Source organism: Physella acuta, unplaced genomic scaffold, assembly GCF_028476545.2.
Source record: "Physella acuta isolate Inbredline_101_S28 unplaced genomic scaffold, ASM2847654v3 ptg000507l, whole genome shotgun sequence".
Taxonomy (NCBI): Eukaryota; Metazoa; Mollusca; class Gastropoda; family Physidae; genus Physella; species Physella acuta.
The window spans coordinates 200876-226797 of NW_026732026.1; the positions used below are offsets into that span (position 1 = coordinate 200876).

A 25922-nucleotide genomic window follows, 5' to 3' on the forward strand; every position below is an offset into this window, starting at 1 on the left:
GTCCACCGAACAGTTCGATTGGTCCTCATCCTCGGACCTGCGGATCGCTGAGTTCCTGACCTGAAGGAAGGTCAACTGCGGGTCTTTGTGGACCTCCTCTTTCAACTCTCTTCTTAGGATCGGGGTTGCCAGCCCCTCAATGAAATGGTCCCTCAGTAGGCGCACATCAATGTCAGGTGTTTTGACCTTTACCGAATCAAAGGCCCTGTTCATCCGGTGTGAGTACTCCATCACACTCTCCGCCATTCTCTGCCTTAAGCCTACGAACCCTGCCAGCAGTTGCGATCCCGACCGTCTCTCCCCAAAGGTCTCCATAATCAGATCCAGCACCTTATCCGGATCTGATTGGATGGTTTTATCGTGGCATTTGACCTCTGCCCTGACCGTCTCTCCTATACTTCCCATCAGCAGTCTTAATCTTTCCTCTGGTGACATACCTCTCGAGGCCCAGGCCGCTTTGACCTCTTCACTGAACCTGTTGGTTAAAGTTGGATCCCCGTCCCCGTAAAATTTGTTAATGTGGGACTCTCTGGGTAGGACCACTATATGGGTCCGCTTCTCGTCCAGAGTAGACATTTTATCCCGTAAGTAAAACAAAAGAGTTCTTTCTTACCGTGTGTGTATGAAAAAATTTTCCTCAATTTTCACAGTTCCTGAATGTCCGAATTCACATACACACAAAACACAGTTATGCACAAGGTTGACTATGGGTGCCTCAACCGGCAAGTCTAGTTGAATTCATCCTGATCGCAGCGCCAAATGTAACGAGCGAACAGTTACCCTGCTCGCAACGCCAAATGTGACCTTCCCCGAGTCTATCCTGCCCGACAACGCCAATTGTAACGAGTTGAACCACTCATGCTACACAACATCGACTACAGTAGAAAGACTCGAAGATGCAGGTTCGCTATTGATCCTTTTATTACATGAATCAAGAAATGCTTCAATATAACACAAGGAATCAACAGGAATGTTTCACAATAATAGTCTGAATCAACTGACCCCTAACAGTCCTCACTAGGCTTCATATAACTGAATCCACATGTCTATTGTCCTTCTTAACACAATATAACCAACTTGATATGTCACACAGACTGACTGATCTAAAGCGAGCGATGAAGAGGGAAGAGAACGAGTTCCGCCGTCCCCTCCTATTTATCTCTTGTATCCGTACTCGTCTTTGTACTTGTATTCCTCCGTAATCGATACTTGTACTCGATGTCTCCGACCACTAGTTGCGCAGTTCTACGTACAGTCCGTGAAATAACATCTGCATCCTATCAATCAAAGTTGACAGGCTGTCTGAATCCCCTCGTACCGTTTCCCAAAATAGCACGCGTTGGCTTTGAGATCGTCATCAGTCCGATCCAATAAGCCACCTGCTATGTTGCGTCAGACTGTAATACTGCGTCTCGGCTTATCGTTCGTTATCAGATTTGTAACTAGTGGCTAGGCCTACCCTAGTCATATATATATATATATATATATATATATATATATATATATATATATATATATATATATATATATATATACTTCAGATTTTTTTGGGAATTTGTGTGTACACAGCCAAAATTGTGGTGCCCACAACCGCCGAGAAACGATGCTAGTAAAAAAAAAAAACTTAATTGGAAAATATACACCGAACCTTTCCGAAACTTTTTTATTTCATTTAGATATGTACTAAAATGTTACAATTTAACTTTTTAATTAATTGAAACACAAGCCAACATTCTGACAACACCATTACCGTAGTCCTGATAACACCATAAGAACACCATGCTGTTTAGTAGCAACATTGGAACACCTTGCATTTTTACATGCCTCTTTGTAAACTGTCGTTATATTTTTAACTCCGTGCTCACAAGATTACTATGTTTTTCTCCCGAAATGTGACAAAAAATCACAAGCCTCGTTTGAACGTCCATATTTTAACTGCTTACCCAGTCTTAGCCACCATAATAGTAAACTGTTAATATCCCACGTGCAGCGGGCGTCACGTGATGGGTTCACTCAAGTGTGATTGGCCAGGCACAAGACGGGCAAATGGCGCCATTCACATCTATCTATTTACCGTGCGCAGCCAGCCGGAAGTCCATCGTTTCCCCGCGCAGAAAGCGCTTTAGAAATTTCTCCTATTTGCCGGTCCCATTGTGTTACGAGGCCGGGATCGATATTTTATATTATTTATCGCTCGATTGATTGGAATTCGCTTTGGTGTTCACCTGGGCCCAAGGCTAATGACGTGTTTCTATTGTACCAACTACCCAGTGATATTTTCATGCTGGGGAAGAAGGCAACATGTTTGGTGCTAGACTCGCAACAAAAAATATTTTACCCAGACCAGTTTTTCACACCGGATTTTGTTTATTTTTATGTCGTAGAAATTTCGGTATTATGAAATTCAGTATTTTTGAAACATAAACAATGAAAGCAAGGATAGCGTGCAGTAGACTATAGCTGAAACTTAACGTGAGGCAGTTGTCTTTTTATACATGTGTGGGGTTCGAGCCCTTCTCATCTTTTTTTAACCCCCCCCCCCCCCTCTCCCACACACACACACACCCTACACGACTAATTGGAACATAGATCCTTAAAAGATGCAGTACACTTTATCAGCTATGTTTGGTACCGATATGATATACACTGAAACACAAATAACATTTTAAATTAAATACAGGATACTATAATAAAGGACAGCTAACACTTTTTTTTTCTGATCACATTTTTTTTTAAATAAAGAAAAGTTCTGAGGAAAATTTCCAAATCGGATTATGCTTTCTCGAATCATCCTGAGTCTGATATTTTTATATTTGCTTTTATGTTTAATGGACAGGATTTCACAAGAAAGGTGAAAGGTTATGAAATTCAGGGTCTCAAAGTTGAAAGTTCAAATATAAATCCATGATCTTATAACACAGGACAGTAGGAAAATCGATGATCTTTAAATTTTAAATGAATTTCGAAATGTTCACTATCATTGAGATTAGTTGTTTATAAAATCAAGATCCGCATTGTAAAAATAAAAATCTTTAAAGAATGTTCACAGGTTCATTTTAGATAGATCGGTTATCTTCAAAATACTTTTTTCGCGAAATAAATAATCTTTAAAAAATCTTTAAAATATCTCAAATAGATCTCTAATCGATCTTAGCCAGAAGCCATAAAGTTAAGGAACACTCTACACACCAAAAGTTGGGGTGCATTCTGTAGAGCAAAAGTTGGGGAACATTGTGTAGAGCAAAAGTTGGGGAACATACCGTAGAGTAAAAGTTGGGGAACATTGTGTAGAGCAAAAGTTGGGGAACATACCGTAGAGTAAAAGTTGGGGAACATTCTGTAGAGCAAAAGTTGGGGAACATACCGTAGAGCAAAAGTTGGGGAACATTGTGTAGAGCAAAAGTTGGGGAACATACCGTAGAGTAAAAGTTGGGGAACATTCTGTAGAGCAAAAGTTGGGGAACATACCGTAGAGCAAAAGTTGGGGAACATTGTGTAGAGCAAAAGTTGGGGAACATACCGTAGAGTAAAAGTTGGGGAACATTCTGTAGAGCAAAAGTTGGGGAATATTCTGTACAAAAAAAGTTGGGGAACATTATGTAGAACATTCTGAACAGCCAAAATCGAGGAATCCTCTCGCCGTTAAGAAAAACACCATCACGTCTCGCGGTAACCATAGACGCCATGTCACACAAATGGCTGCCGGCGGTGTAGCAACAAAAAACCTACTAAAACAACACAGCCGGCAGTAGGGCTGCGAACAGTGCTACACTGTCGGCATTTCCTCCCCACCTAGCGCACACCTGGGCTGGTAACTGTGTCACTCACCATCGAAATAGCGATAGATCCACTCACCCCTCCAATCAAAGTTTGACAGAGGGAACCTACCTGTGGAATGTTAATGAAACAAACACTACCTGTACTAAACAAACCAGCGCCCCACGCCCTGACTCCCTCGGTTAGTGTGTTGGGAGTGTGGGGGATTGGTGAACACCGGTGTTTGTGTGTTGGGTGTGTGGGGGATTGGTGAACACCGGTGTTTGTGTGTTGGGAGTGTGGGGGATTGTTGAACACCGGTGTTTGTGTGTTGGGAGTGTGGGGGATTGGTGAACACCGGTGTTTGTCAAGACAGTGGCATGCGGGCCGTCACCGGCCTTCGAGCTATACATTAAGATCTTTTTTTTTTTTTTTGGATTTAACTACTATGACACTTATATAAATATAACAAGCGGGTAGGTGTTGAGTTGGGGGGGGTGGAAACGTTGAGGAAATCCACATTTTAAAGATTAAATGTAACGTGTAATTGCTGCGTATGTGGTGCGTCTGGTTTGTTTAAAAAATGTTTGTGTTTATAAGGAGTTGTAACGAGGTTGTAACTGTTGTGTGTGATTTATATTGTGTACCGTTTCATCTTGTCTTTGATGCTCGGGTTGGTAGCGTATCAGGTGTCACAGCTTTGAAAATCGCCCCATGTCTCAACGTATACCATGTCCCATCTGCAACCTGTCCTGGTTGTGCAACTATTCCCAACTCCACACCCTGCCCATAACTCCACACCTTACCCCGCCACACCTTTCCCCCAACTGCAACTGACCTCTAACCTCTTGTATGTTGCAGGTGGTGTACGTAGGTCGCGAGATGATCTGTACAGTCGACGGCCTCCACTTCAACAGCATCTACAACGCCCGAGTCAAGGCCCACAACCACGCCGGCGAGAGCGACTACAGCGACATCATCTCTCTGCAGACGGCCGAAGGTAGAGATGTTAGAGACCTCGCTAGTTTTGATTGGTACGAGCTAGGCGGGATCCTTGAGCGCTTGTCCAAAGTGTGACCCCCGTCTTACAGCTCGACCCCTGGTGTCCGAAATATCAACCCCCAACCCCCCAAAACAACTTAGTAAAATACACATGTATTTTATTTAACTTGTAGGTGTATTTATTTTCTAGATACAAAATATAGGTGCTATTTTAGAGCTTTATTTGACGAATATCTAAAATAGAGATATTTTTTAAACATAGCTTAGGATATCCTTTGGGAATGTATGTATTTAGAAGCTCTGAGTTGTAATTATAGTACAACCAACAAGAATTAAGCGGGGCCAAAAATATTTAATTAGAATTTTAAAATATGTTAAGTGTTGAAAAAACATGTTTTTTTTTTAATTAAATTTTTGTTATGTAATTCTGAACTAGCCCAGATTAGAAACCTGGAGAGGACATTTTTTTTATCTGCCTTGCCGTGGCTTTAAAAACGCCACAGTAAAAAGAAACAAAAAAAATTATTAGCAACTATATATCAAATATTTATAAATTGTTGTATATAATGATGAAATATGTGATGAATGTTAGCCAACCAATCAGTGTAGATGAAAGCAATCGGGCCATATGGGCCTTAGTGTGAGAGTTGTACATTAGATGTAAAGGGCGAAACAACGGTTAGCTTTCATATATTTGTGTGTGTGCACAACCATATATGGTAACATGTATGTGTGCAGATGAACATATTAGCACACGTGCGTTGTGCATTCACATATTGTATGTTTGCAACCGTTTAGCCATCACATAAACCATGCTAGCGTCTGTCTGATCTGAACACAGTGACCAATATTTATGAGAACATGATAAGCATAGCAGCAAATGGTGGGTTTTAACAGACCACCCTGAACCACCTTGGACCACACGGGTTTTGAACTCGGAATCACAAGCGAAGCCACTGTTTAGCTTGTATTCTAGGCTATAGAGTTAGGGCTATAGCTAGTTAGGTTTTATTCGTTCGCTGTAGATTCCCTAAACTGTATTCGGAATCAAAATTTTCAATTAATTGAGAGGTTTGAAAAGGTGGGGTGAGTTTCATTGTTATTCATTGGGTTCTGGTTCATCCATGAGTTCAGGATTAGTCATGGGGTACTGGATTAGCCATGGGGTACTGGATTAGCCATGGGGTACTGGATTAGCCATGGGGTACTGGATTAGCCATGGGGTACTGGATTAGCCATGGGTTCAAGATTAGCCATTGGTTCAAGATTATCCATGGGTTCAGGATTATCCATGGGGTACTGGATTAGCAATGGGATACTGGATTAGCCATGGGTTTAGGATTAGTCATCAAGGCTCCAGCCTACAAATCCAAGCTAGACGATGGTCTCTCTTGATGTTTGCTGTTCTCCAATAACCCTCCTACGTCTTGTCCTCTACTAGTGAAGTGGTTTGTGAACATTGTACTAAATTAGTGTTCCATTTTCACATAGTAACATTTTATTTTTTTTATTAATATATTTGGTTGTAGTAGGATTCACTTTCATTTAGGACTGATATAAATATATATTTAAATACCCAATTTTATAACTGACAATATACATTCTGGAAATATTTATCGAAATTTTAAAAAATCATGAAAAATTATATAACTATTCATTGATTTAAATCATTTGTTTTAAGTCTAAATATGTTTTTTTTTAGAAATTTATAGTTAACTTAATAGTATTGTTTCTGAGGTTCTTTTTAAATTAAGATGTTTAAAAACTGTTGATTTTGGTTTTAACTAAATAAACACAGCCTTAATATTTATTTACCACTTATTTTAAAATGTAAGCAATGACTAATTTGTTGTACAAAAATTTGGACTGTAAAAATTTGTACCTAAATAAGCTTTGTGGTCTTGTGCTTTCAATTAAGTTTGTTTCATTTGTGAAATTTAATTTTTTGAAATTTGTATTTTCCCTTGATAATTTGCCTCCCTTTTTGTTTTTCTTACAATGCATCAGTGTGCATATCAAATTTTGTGATAAAACAATGGTTTTGAATGACTTAACATGAACCTGTATTTTAAACATAGGCAGCTACATAATCATCTTGTACCAACATGAGCATAGAGTTTTACCTCAATTTCCTTAATCCATTCGATATAATCACATTTAATCCAACACAGATAACACAGTTTTACATCTACATTTTTTTTTTATATTTAAAACTAAAATTAGGAATAAATATGTAAACAAGTACAATTTTCAACAAATAAGATTTTTTTACGAGCAGTTAGATCTGATAGGTCAAAATAAAGTTTTGAAACTCGGATGTTTTGATATATTTTTTTTATTATCAATTTGTGTTAGATCAGTTGACATTTTCTCAGAAGAACATTATGTTGTGTGGATTGTGTACACAACTGATCTAAACACTTAGTGTTTTCAAAAGATATGTTACACTTTAACATCTTGAAGGATTGCTTGCTTTTTAACAGTTAACGTATTGATTTATTTTGTACAGAATTGTGTTTATTTTAGTTGACCGTGAGTTGAATGTTAATTTAAAATAATTAATATTTGATTGAGAATATTGTATTCACGTGTAAGCAGGTAGTAGAACATGTTTTATCTTTGAAGATGGTTGCTGTATGTTCGGTGAAAGTTTTATGTGTGTTCTTACATGTGGGTTATATGACATTTGATGAAGTTTTAATAATTACACAGCTATGAAAACCATCGACATTACCTAGGGCGAGGCATATCTTACCCTCAAACTACCCCCCCCCCCCCCCAACTTTGTCAATTGAAATTTGACTCCCAAAAATCTGACCACCGTTCTAGTTACTTAAGCTGAAGCCATGTTATAAAGTGTGTATGTTTGTGTATGTGTGTGTTTGTGTATGTGTGTGTTTATCAGTGTGTTTGAAAAATTGTATATGTTGATTTTTTTAAACAGTTATTTAAAAACCACGAACCTGATTCAGCCGTTTCAAACTGAAAAGCTTCTTTTAACATTTTGTTTTTGTTTTGTTTCTTGAATTGAATATTTAATTTTTACTTTGTCATGACCTACTTGGTTAGATTGAGACTATTGATAACATAGTTGTTACATATATGACAAAACAGAATGTAAGTAATGCTGAGATGAATTAAACTTTAGTTTACAACGTGCCTCAATTCTATTTACTTCGTTTCTTCATGTTCATAGCACCCTATTTTTAAACCATTCAAGTGATTTAAATTCTCAAACAAATACATTAAATGGAAAGGAATCAATAAATCACGTATAAAAAGAATTCGCAAAATGGTAAAAGATTAAACAAAAAAAATCATTAGACATTTTTTCTCTACTCTCAACGTTTACTACCAGTATACTGTTATACCTGGACCAGTGGCGTAGCGACCCTTCCCGGCGCCCGGGGACAAACTTTTCGATTTGCACCCCCCTCGAGATTTCGATTTGCACCCCCCTCGAGATTTCGATTTGCACCCCCCCCCTCAAACTTTTGATTTGCACTCCCCCCCTCGAGATTTTGATTTGCACACCCCCCTCAAACTTTCGATTTGCACCCCCCCCCCTCGAGATTTTGATTTGCACCCCCCCTCCAACTTTCAATTTTCACCCCCCTCAACCTTTCAATTTAGTTTTCCAACCCATTTTGGCGCCCACTAAGCTCGGCGCCCGGGGACATATGTCCGTCCCCCCCGCCCCCCCCCCCCCCTCGCTACGCTACTGACCTGGACTGTCTACAGTCTCAAGAACAAACACGGCCTTTCCTTAAGGAGAAAACATGTCGGACTACTACAGCAAATAGCCCTTGGTGTAGCTAAGATAAATCGGTGCCAGCGATCACGCTGGATTTTCCGGTAGTTATTTATTTATCAGGACAGGTTCTTGATTTGGTCGATTAAAAGTACCTGCCGGGGAGGACGCCCCCCAGCACACCACTTAGCTACGCCTCTGTGAATAAAAATAAAACAAAGAAGAGCTGTGATAAGACAACGTCTGACTATCGAAATAGTCGTCTTTATTTTTTAAACGAAACGGTGTTCCTATTTGATAAATATCAGATTTACCTGCCCTCCATTTAACATCAGATTTTTCCTAGCATCAAATTTACTTCAGTTTTTTTTCAACAGCTTCACAAACACTAATAACAAAATGTCTGTATTTGATCTAATGACATCAAAAACAGATGACTTAAGTATAAAGTGATTAAAATATTAATCATGGTGGGTAGAAAATAGTTTGCTTTTTGTAAAGAGAGGGAGGACACGTATAAAGGAGAAGTGTGTAGTTACTGCAGTAGAAACAATGGTATTGTGGTGCGCTACTCACATAAATAACGGGAACTTGGTTAAATTATTGGAACATACGTATTCACGTCGTATTTATTTTGATTAATGCATACAGTGACTTCGTCGATTACAAGACAACACAAAGCAAAGAACCGAGACATAGAGGCTGTATGTTAAGTTACCTGACGAGGTCAGTAATGGCCGTCAAATCGTCACTAGCGTCACGTCCATACACTACTGGATGTTAATGGATGCCTCGTTCTTCGTGTGTTAAACAGAGCCTCTACTTGACTTCTCGCTCCCCCCCCCCCCCCCCGCTCCACCATCCGCCTGTTGTCAAAAACAATAAACTCACCACGGTTATAAATAACAGTCACGTGATTGGAGAAACACTGATATAAATCTGGGCCGGTTTTGTGAGTATTGTTTTACCAAGAAACGGCTCTCGGTGGATCCGATTCCTACTCGATATTTCGGGTGTATTCGATTCTTGTTCTATTTTGTGTGTATCCGATTTTACGACTTGATCAATATCTTTGTGTATCCGATTCTACTTACTACACATTTTTGGTACGTCTAGCCTCTAACCAGCTTCTAGCCCTGACCCTAACCATCTTCTAGCCCTGACCCTAACCATCTTCTAGCCCTGACCCTAACCATCTTCTAGCCTTGACCCTAACCATCTTCTAGCCCTGACCCTAACCATCTTCTAACCCTGACCCTAACCATCTTCTAGCCTTGACCCTAACCATCTTCTAGCCCTGACCCTAACCATCTTCTAACCCTGACCCTAACCATCTTCTAGCCCTGACCCTAACCATCTTCTAGCCCTGACCCTAACCATCTTCTAGCCCTGACCCTGACCCTAACCATCTTCTAGCCTTGACCCTAACCATCTTCTAACCCTGACCCTAACCATCTTCTAACCCTGACCCTAACCATCTTCTAGCCTTGACCCTAACCATCTTCTAGCCCTAACCATCTTCTAGCCTTGACCCTAACCATCTTGTAGCCTTGACCCTAACCATCTTCTAACCCTGACCCTAACCATCTTCTAACCCTGACCCTTACCATCTTGTAGCCTTGACCCTAACCATCTTCTAACCCTGACCCTAACCATCTTCTAACCCTGACCCTTACCATCTTCTAGCCTTGACCCTAACCATCTTCTAGCCCTGACCCTAACCATCTTCTAGCCCTGACCCTAACCATCTTCTAGCCTTGACCCTAACCATCTTCTAGCCCTGACCCTAACCATCTTCTAACCCTGACCCTAACCATCTTCTAGCCCTGACCCTAACCATCTTCTAGCCCTGATCCTAACCATCTTCTTGCCCTGACCCTAACCATCTTCTAACCCTGACCCTAACCATCTTCTAGCCCTGACCCTAACCATCTTCTAGCCCTAACCCTCTTCTAACCCTGACCCTAACCATCTTCTAGCCCTGACTCTAACCATCTTCTAACCCTGACTCTAACCATCTTCTAACCCTGACTCTAACCATCTTCTAACCCTGACCTAACCATCTTCTAGCCTTGACTCTAACCATCTTCTAACCCTGACCCTAACCATCTTCTAACCCTGACCCTAAATATCTTCTAGCCCTGACCCTAACCATCTTCTAGCCCTGACCCTAACCATCTTCTAGCCTTGACCCTAACCATCTTCTAGCCCTGACCCTAACCATCTTCTAGCCCTGACCCTAACCATCTTCTAGCCTTGACCCTAACCATCTTCTAGCCCTGACCCTAACCATCTTCTAACCTTGACCCTAACCATCTTCCAACCCTGACCCTAACCATCTTCTAGCCCTGACCCTAACCATCTTCTAACCCTGACCCTAACAATCTTCTAGCCCTGACCCTAACCATCTTCTAGCCCTGACCCTAACCATCTTCTAGCCTTGACCCTAACCATCTTCTAGCCCTGACCCTAACCATCTTCTAGCCCTGACCCTAACCATCTATTAGCCTTGACCCTAACCATTTTCTAGCCCTGACCCTAACCACCTTCTAACCTTGACCCTAACCATCTTCCAACCCTGACCCTAACCATCTTCTAGCCCTGACCCTAACCATCTTCTAACCCTGACCCTAACCATCTTCTAGCCCTGACCCTAACCATCTTCCAACCCTGACCCTAACCATCTTCTAGCCCTGACCCTAACCATCTTCCAACCCTGACCCTAACCATCTTCTAGCCTTGACCCTAACCATCTTCCAACCCTGACCCTAACCATCTTCTAGCCCTGACCCTAACCATCTTCTAGCCCTGACCCTAACCATCTTCTAACCTTGACCCTAACCATCTTCTAGCCCTGACCCTTACAACATTCAGAAGAAAAAAAAAGTGTTACGTTCAGCGTTCTCATTATGAAGCAAATTTTGTAGCACGCACAGAAAGAAAAAACTCGCCAGAAACAACGCGAGATTTGAACAGCCCCGGCGAGATCTCCTTACAACAGCTGAACACACAAATACTGTGAATGCAAGCAGACAGACGCGAATGTTGTAGCCCAGCTTCATTTTTCACAGCTACCGATGCGAACCTAAACACAACACGAACATGCTTACCCTTACATGTGTTCGGCAGATCTCTCAAATGGAAGAGTTACACATCTTGATTAGAATCATGAAAAAATACGCGGGAATATAAACGAAAAAAAAAAAGACTTTTTTTGGGGCTGAAATTGCCAAATATACTGTAATTTGTTTCCATAACTTATCATTTGACTTTTTTATACTAATCAAAAACAGTTATTTATTCTTTCAACATCAAATTCTAACATAATTTCCAAGCGTGTTTTTATTCTCTGGACAACGAAGCCAAAAATCTTATCTTGATATTAATTTTTACCCTGACTTAGAAAAAAAATCTCTCGATTTATTAAAAACATGAACCTCCAAAAATAAATCCGAACAAACTTGAAGGTTTTGGCCACTGAGTTCATTAGGGTAATGATCTCTTTCTTGATTCTCTGATCATGGGCATGACAAGCAAACCATTGTGTCCCTCCCCACCTCCCTCCCCACCTCCCCCCCACCCATGTCCCCCACCCTCCCCACCCAAGCCCCGGCTAAGCCTAAGACTAGCTTGTCATCTCGCCTTGGTTTTCTGGAAATTTCTGGAATAATTTTTTTTTTTTAAAAGACGAGAAACCCAAAAAATTCAAGAAAATGAAAACCTCAGTGCGACGTTTACCTTTCAAGGTGACCTTGAAACAAAGTGTACTCATCAACAAGTATGCCACGTGACCGGGCAAGTCGCGTGACATCCAGACCGAAATAGCCTCGAACCGAAGAAATCTTAGAACATCTTTCAACGTCTACGGATGGAGAAGTTGGTCTTGGAATGACGTTATCGAGTCGAGTTGGCTTGTGAAGGTTATCAGCACTGTGTTGGTTTAAAACTTGAAGCACTAGATCAACTTTAATCCACGTTAGTATCCATCACGTGAACTCTAGTCTATGTTGGTATCCATAATGTGAACTCTATGTTGGTATCCATAATGTGAACTCTATGTTGGTATCCATAATGTGAACTCTAGTCTATGATAGTAACCAAATTGTGAAGGTTGTAAAGTGAATCAACTGTAATCAACAATCTGCCTGTACAGTACATCAAGTACATCTCTCTGTAAATTAGTTCAAGTTTCAACATGTCTGTATATTAGCAATACTAACTTGATCTTGCTGCTAAGTACCAAACTATGGAAGCTAAGCTTAATATTCTCCCACAACATCTAGCTATACGTTGTCCTCTAGATAGCAAGCATCAGTTGTCCAACCCATTTTTGTGTGGTACACCAGTGTGTGGGTCTACTGTGTGGTACACCAGTGTGTGGGTCTACGGTCTGTGCATGTGTGGGTCTACTGTGTGGTACACCCAGTGTGTGGGTCTACTGTGTGGTACACGCAGTGTGTGGGTCTACTGTGTGGTACACCCAGTGTGTGGGTCTACTGTGTGGTACACCCAGTGTGTGGGTCTACTGTGTGGTACACTAAGTGTGTGGGTCTACTGTGTGGTACACCCAGTGTGTGGGTCTACTGTGTGGTACACCCAGTGTGTGGGTCCCAGTGTGTGGGTCTACTGTGTGGTACACGCAGTGTGTGGGTCTACTGTGTGGTACACCCAGTGTGTGGGTCTACTGTGTGGTTGTGTGGGTCTACTGTGTGGTACACGCAGTGTGTGGGTCTACTGTGTGGTACACCCAGTGTGTGGGTCCCAGTGTGTGGGTCTACTGTGTGGTACACCCAGTGTGTGGGTCTACTGTGTGGTACACGCAGTGTGTGGGTCTACTGTGTGGTTGTGTGGGTCTACTGTGTGGTACACGCAGTGTGTGGGTCCCAGTGTGTGGGTCTACTGTGTGGTACACCCAGTGTGTGGGTCCCAGTGTGTGGGCCTACTGTGTGGTACACCCAGTGTGTGGGTCTACTGTGTGGTACACGCAGTGTGTGGGTCTACTGTGTGGTTGTGTGGGTCTACTGTGTGGTACACGCAGTGTGTGGGTCCCAGTGTGTGGGTCTACTGTGTGGTACACCCAGTGTGTGGGTCCCAGTGTGTGGGCCTACTGTGTGGTACACCCAGTGTGTGGGTCTACTGTGTGGTACACCCAGTGTGTGGGTCTACTGTGTGGTACACCCAGTGTGTGGGTCTACTGTGTGGTATGTGTGTGTGGTACACCCAGTGTGTGGGTCTACTGTGTGGTACACCCAGTGTGTGGGTCTACTGTGTGGTACACCCAGTGTGTGGGTCTACTGTGTGGTACACTCAGTGTGTGGGTCTATTGTGCGGTTGTGTGTGGGTCTACTGTGTGGTACACCAGTGTGTGGGTCTAACCCCTGGCGCCATAAGTCCCGACGTTTCGTCTTTGAAGAAATCAAATTTATCGTCACATTAGAAATTAGGTCACGGTTATTTTGTTTTACCTGTGCTGACGTCATAACAATCTCACGCATCTTACTTTTTTTTTCTCACTTTTTTCGGGAGGTGGGGGGGAGGTGGAGGGTTTGGGGGTGTTAAATTGCTGACAAATGATAAAAAAAAATGAAATCATCAATCAAAAGAGAAATGTAAAGTGCGGCGTGTTAAATGTTCGCGTCTGGTTGCCATGTGAACGCGGACATGAAGAAAGTGACAGGGGGGAAAATACGACTCATCTCTTGGCGGGGAAGTGCAGCGAGATATCTATTACATCTGTTCATAAGTTGTTGCTGCCTCCGGCTCGGGGGGTGGGGGTTGTGGGGAGGGGGGTGGGGGTGAAGAACAATACGCCTAGCGCCGTCTCAAATAAAACCCATTGAGGGAAGCAGACGATAGCTGTGCAAATAAGTGGGATCGTCTGCTACAAGCATGTTAAAAGGACGTGATTGCATTGTTTAGGGTAGGGGTGGGGGGGGGGGTGAGTTTGTAAATATGATCTTTGATAGGGTTGTGGGGGGGGGATACTGGGATTCCTCATCTACTCACAGTTTCTTCAATCTCAGTAGTGACGTCACGGTTCCTGAGACGTCTTCACACTAAGACGTCTTTACACTATGACGTCTTCTCACTGCGACGTCTTGTCACTGAGACGTCTTCACACTGAGACGTCTTCACACTAAGACGTCTTCACACTAAGACGTTTTGAAACTAAGACGTCTTCACACTAAGACGTCTTCACACTAAGCCGTCTTCTCACTAAGACGTCTTCACACTAAGACGTATTCACACTAAGACGTCTTCACACTAAGACGTCTTCACACTAAGACGTCTTCACACTAAGACGTCTTCACACTAAGACGTCTTCACACTAAGACGTCTTCACACTAAGACGTCTTCACACTATGACGTCTTCTCACTAAGACGTCATCACACTAAGACGTCTTCACACTCAGACGTCTTCCCCATGAGGCATTTTAACGCCATCGTCTTCACAAATAAAGTCTTTATAAAATATACAAAGAGATCTCTAGCCAAAATATACAACTTGATATTTTTTACTCCCTGTCAAGATTTACCATCCAAAAACCAACAACATTATCTTCGCTACAGTTACTTTATACAACGCTATTAAACTCACATTTCCAATCCATATTTTAATTCCACTTTTTATTCTATTCAAAAAAAGTATTTTTAGATATCTTTAAACATTTCAAAAACACCGACCGCATCTCACCATTGGGGAAGAAGTACCTAATGTTGTCTCCAAGTCCACACAAGACCCATCTCCTGTGTGTCCTCTGTCCTGTGTCCTATGTCCTATGTCCTTCCCGCCTTTTATCTTTATGTTCCAGATATCTGAAGTAGCGCCTTAGGGCGTCATCCGCAGACGACCATTGTTGGGGAGACACCAAAGATCGATAACTTAACGATTTATTTTCTATCCATACCCGGATGTAACCAGCTCACTTCCTCGCATTTTGTCGTCACTTCCGGCGGTATCCTTTACCGCCATTTTTTTTACCCATTCTGGGTCTCGTTTCATCTATTTACTGCGGACGTCATGTATCAATTCTTTGCTCTAATGCTTTGTTGGCCGCAGTCCTATTGTCGGCGGTACTTCTGCTAAACTTTTCTACAGACTTACATTTCCATTGGATGTGTTCACTTTCAAACCGGAACATTTGTAGGGTAGATGCACTAGAGTTCATCTATTTCGATGACGTAGTCACGTCTTACAAGCATAGTGACGTCATGCAGACAGACAAACTCTCTACAAACGCATGGACGTACTACAGATATACTGACGTCTTTCAGACTAATTGACGTCCTACATTGACGTCCTACAGACAGACGAACTTTCTACCGAAACATGGATGTCCTACTGACATATTGACGTCCTACAGACACACGTTTTTCTAACTAATTGACGTCATTCAGACATATTGACCATCAACAGATACATTAACGTCTTTCGGACATATTGAAGTCTTACATACATATTGACTTCTTTCAAACATTTGACGTCCTACAGACACATTTAAGTTATCCGTCGTATACTCTACTCCCCGACAAGGAAAATCCCACCCATTTTTCGACTCAGTCTTTATGGTATTCTATCTAAATAAAACACCGACCAAAATAGACAGCAGTACATTTTCTTCACTCTCCGTTATGTTTGTTTTATTGAAGATATAGTAGGTCAAAGTTACCGGATAATGCATGGAAAGGTCGGGGAGAGTCGTAGCTCACAGTTCTGTTATCGTATTGTGCGCGCAAACAGCGATGTCTTTGATGATGAAAACTGAATGTCCCGGCCCCGCCCTGACGTAATGGCGACCCGCGGTTGCATGATACTAAACCAAACACATACCTTTTCAGGTGATTGTCTAGTTAGCAGCGCGGGTTAGGGGAGTTAAGGCGAATACCGCAGGGGTTAGTCGCCGTACGAGTTGTCTGGTTTAGGGGCGCCTAATTATTTATAGGTCAGATCTGCGAAGGGGAAGTATTTGGGTAAATACCACTCGTCTTTTATGCGGTAATTTATTGATGTAGGTCAAGTTAGTGGGAATTCGCCAAAGAAATGTGGGTTGTTGTTGAAATAGCCGTACGTCTCAAAGAGTGAGGCGAGGCATAGAAGGCGTGGTTATGTTGAAAGATTTGTGTGTTATGTTTTGGCGAAGATATTTTCTGTTAAATCTATCCAATGCTTAAATGAGATATGTATTATTACTATAGTACTTGGCGTGGTAGGGCAAAGCAAGGAGGAACAGTTTGTAATAAGATCATATTCAATTTGGGTGAGTTTCTTTTTAAATAAAAGTGATACCCCCCACCCTTCCCCCTCCCCTAGACACTGGAAAGGTCAAGTTTAAAACTACCTCCCCACCACTCCCCCCCCCCCCTCCCATTCACATTGAAAAGGTCAAGTTTAAAATGACCACCTACCATATCCCAGATCGGCGATAACTGTCAGTGTTTACCATTAAGTGAAGTCACGTGACAGCTATGTTTACCTCAGCCTGGACCCTGTCAATGAAATGGCTTCTGCCAACGTCGGCTCTTATCACGGGCGTCCATCACTGGACCAGGGGCCGCCGGTCAGTGGCCGATATAAGGGCCGTGAGTTGGCTCAGTCAGTGGACTATATAAGGGCCGTGAATTGGCTCAGGGGCCGTCGGTCAGTGACTGATATAAGGGCCGTGAGTTGGCTCAGTCAGTGACTGATATAAGGGCCGTGAGTTGGCTCAGTCAGTGACTGATATAAGGGCCGTGAGTTGGCTCAGTCAGTGACTGATATAAGGGTCGTGAGTTGGCTCAGTCAGTGGCCGATATAAGGGCCGTGAGTTGGCTCAGGGCCGCGTCTTGATATCTCCGTCAGCTGTCGGAGACGTCGATAGCCACTCAATATGATGAAAATACCTGCCACACTTTTCTTTTTCTGTTTTTTTGGTTCGTATTAGCTAGTCAACATGATGTATTCTATGCGACTTTTGTTGGTCATCATAGGCTGTAATCAATTTCAGGAGCTAGCTAAATTAAGTTCCTCTTTGGAAGTGACGATCCTTAGGGCAGATGAAGTATAGCGCAGCTATTTCTTGACCAAGACAAATGTACGAATGGTGTGAACAGTCACCTTTACTTTAACTAAAATGTTGACCACCCCCCCCCCCCCCCCCCGAAAATTTCAAGTGCCCCCCCCCCCCCCCCGGAGAAAAAAAGTCTGGAAGAAACACTGGTGGGCTCAGGAACGTCATGCATACCAGTCAGAGATCCGAACTCGAAACTTTCCAGTTAGCAGTCGAGTGATCTGCGACTCTAACCACACCGTCACCTACTAATAGCTTACCCTTTTTACCCTTTTACCAAACTCTAATCATAGGCTTACCCTAACCCCAATGCTGTAACTACTCCTAACCCTAGCCCCCTCTCTCAGCCTAAACCTTAGACTAACCTCACCAGCGATACCGAAAAAAAATCGACACGATACTATATTCACCGGCTGGCGTTTTTACAAGAACCTTTTTCCTATTTCTAGAAGTGTTTTTCAAAATGTTTTCAGACAGCACACAACTCGTAGAATGAATAAGTAATGAAGCGATTTGTGGAGCTATTTAGAATCAAAATTGCTTTGGTAAATTGCCTTTTAACACCCTCATATTCACCGTTAGTTTTTTTTTTTTACACACATCAGTTTTTTTAAGGGACTTTAAAAGTCAGGATAGCAGAGCTGGATTAGAAACGTTTGATAGAATGTCGATTTGTTATATGACGGGAATAGCAAATAACACCTGAGGAAAAACGGCTAACCTAATCTAAAGAGAAACACATTTTTATCTGCAGACCTGTGAATCGTGGGGCAGGTTTCACATCACAAAGTTGACTCATTAGTTGTAATTAAAAATCGGGTATTAGTGAAAGTAACGCGGTTCATCTGTGTTTGATTGCTCAACTATATCAGGGCTCCCGAAAATATTCTAGACTTTCTTCCTATAAAAATCATTGATAGGTTTTTACAATTATTCAAAGAGAATCTTTAAATAAACCCAATCTTACGTTGTGCGCAAGTCACAATTCATTAATTAAATCATCATTTATACCAACGGCGGCCACATGTGAATATTCCTGAAGAGTAAAACAGCATCCACTAAAAGCACACCAATGTATTGTACACATTTTGATCCATTAAATATATAGTAAGGCCTACATCCCAATTCTTCCTAGTTTAAAAATTAACATTGTGGTATAATACTAGTCCACTCGTTTTATTTTCTCATTACGTTTTCATTGATTGATTTTTATTTATTTTTTTTTTTGCATTTCATTAACCACAGGACAATTGCCGCGATTAAAAAATATGCAGGTAGTAATTACGTTAATGAGGGATTTAAAATCAGCGCATTCAGTGTGAGGCTCAATGAATAGTGCTCGTGTTGAGTGGGGGTGGGGGAGGTTAGGGGGTCATTCAAACAGAGGTGAAGGAGGCTCCCCGGGGGTGGTGGAGGTTGGGGGCTACTAAAACAGAGGTGAGGGAGGCTGACGGGGTGGGGGGGGGGGGGGTCATGCAATCGCAAGGTCAGACAGGGAATGCAATATTTCAGTACAAGCGTACTAATTCTTTAGAGTCAATCTTTTAATTAGTGCTTAAAATTAGCTGTATGTTGAAATACTTCAGTAAAAGATTCGTTAGCAGCACGGTCCTAGTTAGTGCCCCACATTCAGCTGTATGTTGAAGTACTTCTGTAAAAGCATATAGATTCGTTAGCAATTAGTACCCCACATTCAGCTGTAAGTTGAAATACTTCTGTAAAAACATATAGATTCGTTAGCAATTAGTACCCCACATTCAGCTGTAAGTTGAAATACTTCTGTAAAAACATATAGATTCGTTAGCAATTAGTACCTCACATTCAGATGTATGTTGAAGTACTTCTGTAAAAACATATAGATTCGTTAGCAATTAGTACCTCTTATTCAGATGTATGTTGAAGTACTTCTGTAAAAGCATATAGATTCGTTAGCAATTAGTACCCCACATTCAGCTGTAAGTTGAAATACTTCTGTAAAAACATATAGATTCGTTAGCAATTAGTACCCCACATTCAGCTGTATGTTGAAGTACTTCTGTAAAAGCATATAGATTCGTTAGCAATTAGTACCCCACATTCAGCTGTAAGTTGAAATACTTCTGTAAAAACATATAGATTCGTTAGCAATTAGTACCCCACATTCAGCTGTATGTTAAAATACTTCTGTAAAAACATATAGATTCGTTAGCAATTAGTACCCCACATTTAGCTGTATGTTGAAGTACTTCCATACGAATCAGATTCGTGATACTAATTAATGCTCACAATTCAGCAGTAATGTTGAAATGTTTTAATATATTTCTAACTAAGGCCTGACTACAGGTTAAAGTATGTGTGTCTCGCCCATCTCACAATGTCGGGCCCACTAATCCTTGACTTTTATTTTATTCTTTTAAAAAAATCAAATCTCCACAAGACTGGAGCGATGAGTTATCTCCCATCAGAAGGGGATGATGGAATTAAGCCAGGAATAAAACACAAATTTAACAAATGTCAGACGGTGCAGACTGAGTGAAAAAAAAAATCTTCTTCACCGTTTTTTGTTTGGATGGCGAAATTATTGATTCATTTAATTAGAATATCATTAATAAACTTATCAGGGCTGAATATAAAACATTGTTCCTACAAATACACGACTATTTTTTCTACGCGCAAGATTTATGTTTGATTGCATTACACAATTACAGTAAATTTGATGTTTGTGTGTATCTATATAAATCAGATTTTTAAAGGGAAATAAACTTCCATGCGTTTAGGTATACTGATTGTATTTTGTATGAGGGAACAGTGTGGTCAGCCTTATGTTCGGCCACTTTAGGTTTCCCAAACATTAGTCAGGTACCAATTAGAGCTAGGTAGTCTCAGGGACATCCCACAGGTTCCGAACTCTAGACTTTCAGGCTAGCGACCACGCCGTACCATTTCCTTTATGTATGTCTCTACCATTTATCTAATACCTACTTAAGCTGACCTATTCTGATAAGCGAATACGTTCAATGTTGTTTAGACGATCAGTTCCATGAAGATGTTTTGTGTACATAAAATATGAGAGGAAAAGCTTGAGAAGCCCCGAATGTGGATGTGTAGTGTGCTACCCACATTATGTAGTTTTGAAAATCACAAGTAACAAAAACAGCTTGTGTGATGTTAAATCCTAGTTTTTTATTTATCAGACGAGGCTTCAACATGTGTTTTTAGATTTAAACTTGATTATGATATGTAAATAAAACATTCTTTGAACATGAGAATCCATGTAAACACCGCACACAAACACACCTGCAGACGTACATTAAATATTCAACAACACCTGATATTGTCATTACGTCATTCCATTTGTCCAACAATTGGCGCCTGACCAGTTGGGTTCAAGGCTTCTCAAACTATCATCCATGTACCCAGTTGGTCTCAAGGCTTCTCAAAACATCATCCATGTACCCAGTTAGGCTCAATGCTTCTCAAAATATCATCCATGTACCCAGTTAGGCTCAATGCTTCTCAAAATATCATCCATGTACCCAGTTGAGCTCAAGACTTCTCAAAATATCATCCATGTACCCAGTTGGGCCCAAGGCTTCTCAAACTATCATCCATGTACCCAGTTGGGCTCAAGCTTCTCAAAATATCATCCATGTACCCAGTTGGGCCCAAGGCTTCTCAAACTATCCATGTACCCAGTTGGTCTCAAGGCTTCTAAAATATCATCCATGTACCCAGTTGGGCTCAAGCTTCTCAAAATATCATCCATGTACCCAGTTGGGCCCAAGGCTTCTCAAACTATCATCCATGTACCCAGTTGGGCTCAAGCTTCTCAAAATATCATCCATGTACCCAGTTGGGCCCAAGGCTTCTCAAACTATCCATGTACCCAGTTGGTCTCAAGGCTTCTAAAATATCATCCATGTACCCAGTTGAGCTCAAGACTTCTCAAAATATCAACCCTGTACCCAGTTAAGCCCAAGGCTTCTCTCATAGTCCTTAATCCCTGTATCCCTGTAAGTTGTGGTGACATAGTGACATTATGAGATCCGCTGACGTCACCACGGATACTGTGTGTTAGCTATTCTATCCAAGCAACCCATGTCAGGATAAAGTTTTAGATCTGATTGTCCTTATTCAATATGTCCAACTTGTGGTCGACAATAACGGTTCTCAAAAAGTGCATAGCAAGTGGAGTTTAAAAGTTTGATTTATCTTTAGTCTCTGTATTTAATCCATAGTTACAATTTCAAATGACGGAGCGTCATAGCTTAGTTTTGTGGTTGTAAATAAATAAATAAATAAATAAATAAATAAATAAATAAATAAATAAATAAATAAATAAATAAATAAATACATAATTATATATATATATATATATATATATATATATATATATATATATATATATATATATATATATATATATATATATATATATATATGAACAGACAAAAAGGAAACTTTCTTAGAGCGATTAAGTCCGACGTGCATCATTGAGAATTAACACCAAATCGTAGATCATAAATATCAGACTTAAACCCTTGAGGCCCCAGATGTGTCCGCCTGTGAACCATTGATCCTAGAGACGCCCCTGTGAGAAGTATAGCCTCAGTCAACAGCTGCTGTACTGGAGCCAATGGGGGAAGAAAACGTCACTTAGTGATTTGAATACACGGCCGTTGACTTGAGTCTATTCAGTGGTGTTTGACTGGAAAAAAAGTTTAATCGTTTTGTAGTCAAGGTTAGCGTGGGGTTAAAAGCTGTTACGCCGTTAGCTTTGAAAGCTGTCGCTTCAGTTCTCGATAGCGTAAAGCTGTCAAACTGCTGTGAGGTATAAATAAAAAGCTGTTGCACTGTTCTGAATATTTGGACAGAATTGGCCGTAAAGTCTTATTGTGTAAAATGCCCAAAAGTCTAATAGCAAGATTTAGTTATATTTGGCAATGTGAGAGTGTGTTGTTCGCGTCAAGTTTCCGTATTTAAAGTTTGGTTTCTTGTACTTAAATCATATATCCAGTTCAAACACTTCAATCCTCATACAAAGGTGATAGGGATCTTGCACAAGGCATGGAAGACCAGAGGTAAATCAAAATATCCTCAATAAGATTAGTCTTACAAGGTCAATGAGGTACAGAAGAAAAAATACAAAACGCGAAACCAAACAAATAAACGAACGGTGTTTACAGTGCATCAACATAGTGTACGTAATATGTCATGGGAAGTAGTGGTCTAATTGTGTACGATAGCAGGTCTTGGCTGACAATAATTGTCAGGAGATGTCATAGTATGGTCTATGTCATGGGCCGTGGCATGGACTGTCATTAGCTGTCATGTGCTGACATTCGCTGTTAAATTATGTCCTAATGTGACAGGTGATATACATACTTTATATTCGTTGTCATGTGCTGTCATTCGTTGACATATGCTGATATTTGCTGTCATTCGCTGACATTTGATGTCATGTATTGACATGAAAAATGATATTGTGTCTTACTGTGACATGAGAAATGTGTGTACTCCCATACGATCTTTGACTTCCACCGGTGTCCCCACAAGCTCCCTTTTTTACATCACGTGATGACATTTTTTTCTGTCATGTGACATGGGATATCACGTGTTGACATTTGCTGTCATGTGACATGGGATATCACGTGCCCTTACTAAATTTCAAAGTTATGGCGTCAGGGAGAGGTAACTCAACAACTTTCAAAATTACTTATCTAAACTCACACGTTTTTAATCACAAACACAGACGAAAACCATCCAAATCTAATAATAAAACGACTCGTCTTTAACCCACCTCAACCTGCGTACAAGACAAGCAAACACCCCTATATCGGCCAACATTAGAACCGCTGAAGACTTGAGATTAGCCCCTAGATCTGCCAACATTAGAACCGCTAAAGACTTGAAATTAGCAGACGTATTTGTTGTAGAGAGTGTAACACAATCCTCGCAGCCGGATCAAACCGGGGCGGTTTAAACCAATCACGATGCGTCCGTTGCCAAGGAGACGTGAACAGGAGTCTATTAAAATAAAACGATATCGCCCCACTATTAACACGCAGACCTGAATGGCTGGCCGAATTACGTGGTTAAAAAAATGTCGCGAAAAAGCTAATTTATTTCAAATTGCTACATCATTAGTTTAAAGTCTGCTGACTAGCGATTACGTGGGGTATTTAAAAAAAAAACATTGACAATGTAGTCATCTCTGGCTGGGATTTAGTGTGTTGGTGAAATCTAAGACAATGGAGAAAACAGCTTATTAATATTTAATATTGGATTTCTGTTTCTATTATATAAATAGATTTTTTTAAAATGAGGTATGACGTAGGAGGAATTAGAAGAGATTTGTTGCCACGTCGGATGTTGATGGGGGGGGGGGGGGGAGAGGGCGTGTAGGGAAGTAGGTAGAGATGAGATTTGTGTAGGTGGTGGTAGAAATATGGGAATTTTGAGGATTTAGAAATATAGGGGAGCCGTTTAGAAGTGTGAGGTTATTGATAAGTGTGGTGTATGGGTGGGGTAAATACGTGTGGAGGTAACGATGTGTGGGTGAATAAAGGAGGGGGTTAAAATGTGTGGGTGTATAAGAATGTGGTTTTGTTCTTGGGGAGTATATTTGTGTGGGGTTAAGGGTATCGATGTGGCAAAATGACGTATTAAAGCATGGGCTTGGTGAATTTTAACTGTGTGGGGGATGTAGATTTGTGGGGTATAACTGTGGGCGTATACGTGTGTTGTTATACGTGTGTGGGTAAAGGTGTGTGGGGTATTGTGGTGATTTATGGGTATCATCATTTTTTCCCGTTCATGCCCAAGACACATAGAGCAGATGAAGTAGAGTTCATCTGATACATAGACCTCGGCATATGAAGGGATAGTGTGGTCAGCATTACGCCCAGCCGCCATTGTTTTCCCTAACGTGAGTTAGGTACCGATCAGAGCTGGGTGGACTCAGGTACATGCTACTGACTACAACCCGAATTAAAACTCGAGACTTTCGGGTTAGCAGTCTATCTCTCTACCACTAGACCACGCCGTCCCATATTTATGTGTGTGACAGTCATTTTTTGTAGTATAGATATATGTGGGGGGTATACTTTTGTCAAACTGAGGTGAGGAGTAGGTGTGAGGGTAAGTGTGAGGGCAGGTGTGTGAGAGCATGGAAGTGTGAAAGTAAGTGTCGTGATATGCAGGGGTGTAACGAATATGTGAGGGGTTTGAATAGAGATTTAAAGAGAGAGTGTCAAAAAATATATGACGGTCAGCAAGGTGTAGAGTAGTGGAATGGTGGGTGGAGGTGTGGAGGGGTGGAGTGGAGATTCTTTATGGATTTGCTGCCTAAGCAATAGAGTGTTCACTGCCGCTAATTATTTATGTACACAGTCATCCAATCGTGTCCATCTACTCAGCTTTCCTGGGCAAATTCACAGAGAGTTTCAAGCTGGTTGCATAATTCAAAATTGGCCAACATTAAAAGCTTTGACAACAATCACAAAACAAAGGCATCAGTTAGAAAAAAACAAAACAAAATTGACAAACAAAACATACACAAAAACACTAAGATATCTTAGCTTTGTTTTGTTTTAACAGATAATGAACAAAAAAAAAACAAATTTCAAAAAGATATTTATTTCAAACATGGAAGTTTTTAGCAAAACTTTTAGCTGCGTGTTGTCTAGATATCGTTTTGACATGTCGGATTTTTTTAACGTAATATCATATGTTTGCGTTTGTGTGTGTGTGTGTGTGCATGTGTATGTGAATGTGTGTGTGTGCATGTGTGCGTGTGTGTTTGTGTTCTGATATTATTCAAAATAGAGATGGGAAGAATATTTGTGAAAGGTAATTTATAGAGATAACACATGTAACAAAATTCATTTTTGAAACTGACATTGTATTTAAATTAGTAACAAGTGACTGTACTTTAGATTGATTTGATTTTTTTATTTGATTCCATCCCAACTAGCTCTTGTTCACATTTACCCTAAACTAAATTTGTTGGGTTATGTTTGAACTCTAGCAAATGGTAGACAGAAGACCTCTAGCAAATGGTGGACAGAAGACCTCTAGCAAAAGGTGGACAGAAGACCTCTAGCAAAAGGTAGACAGAAGACCTCTAGCAAAAGGTAGACAGAAGACCTCTAGCAAAAGGTAGACAGAAGACCTCTAGCAAAAGGTAGACAGAAGACCTCTAGCAAAAGGTAGACAGAAGACCTCTAGCAAAAGGTAGACAGAAGACCTCTAGCAAAAGGTAGACAGAAGACTTCAATTGGCCCTAGTACAGGTATCCGTTTCGTGATTCTGTTTTTCTGTGACTCAAAGTTTGCTTTTATCAGATCGTTTGAAACCTTGACACATGCACGTATGATTATTCATTG

The 25922-nt window shown here is 40.9% G+C and overlaps 1 protein-coding gene across 1 annotated transcript in view; it reads left to right on the forward strand.

The window, feature by feature from the left end:
* Positions 1 to 25922, forward strand: part of LOC131944749 (E3 ubiquitin-protein ligase TRIM9) — a 198590-nt gene that overhangs the window by 112428 nt on the left and 60240 nt on the right. The window contains exon 7 of the mRNA XM_059305552.1: positions 4618 to 4756. Coding sequence (XP_059161535.1) covers positions 4618 to 4756 — 139 coding nt within the window. The remainder of the gene's footprint in view (positions 1 to 4617; positions 4757 to 25922) is intronic.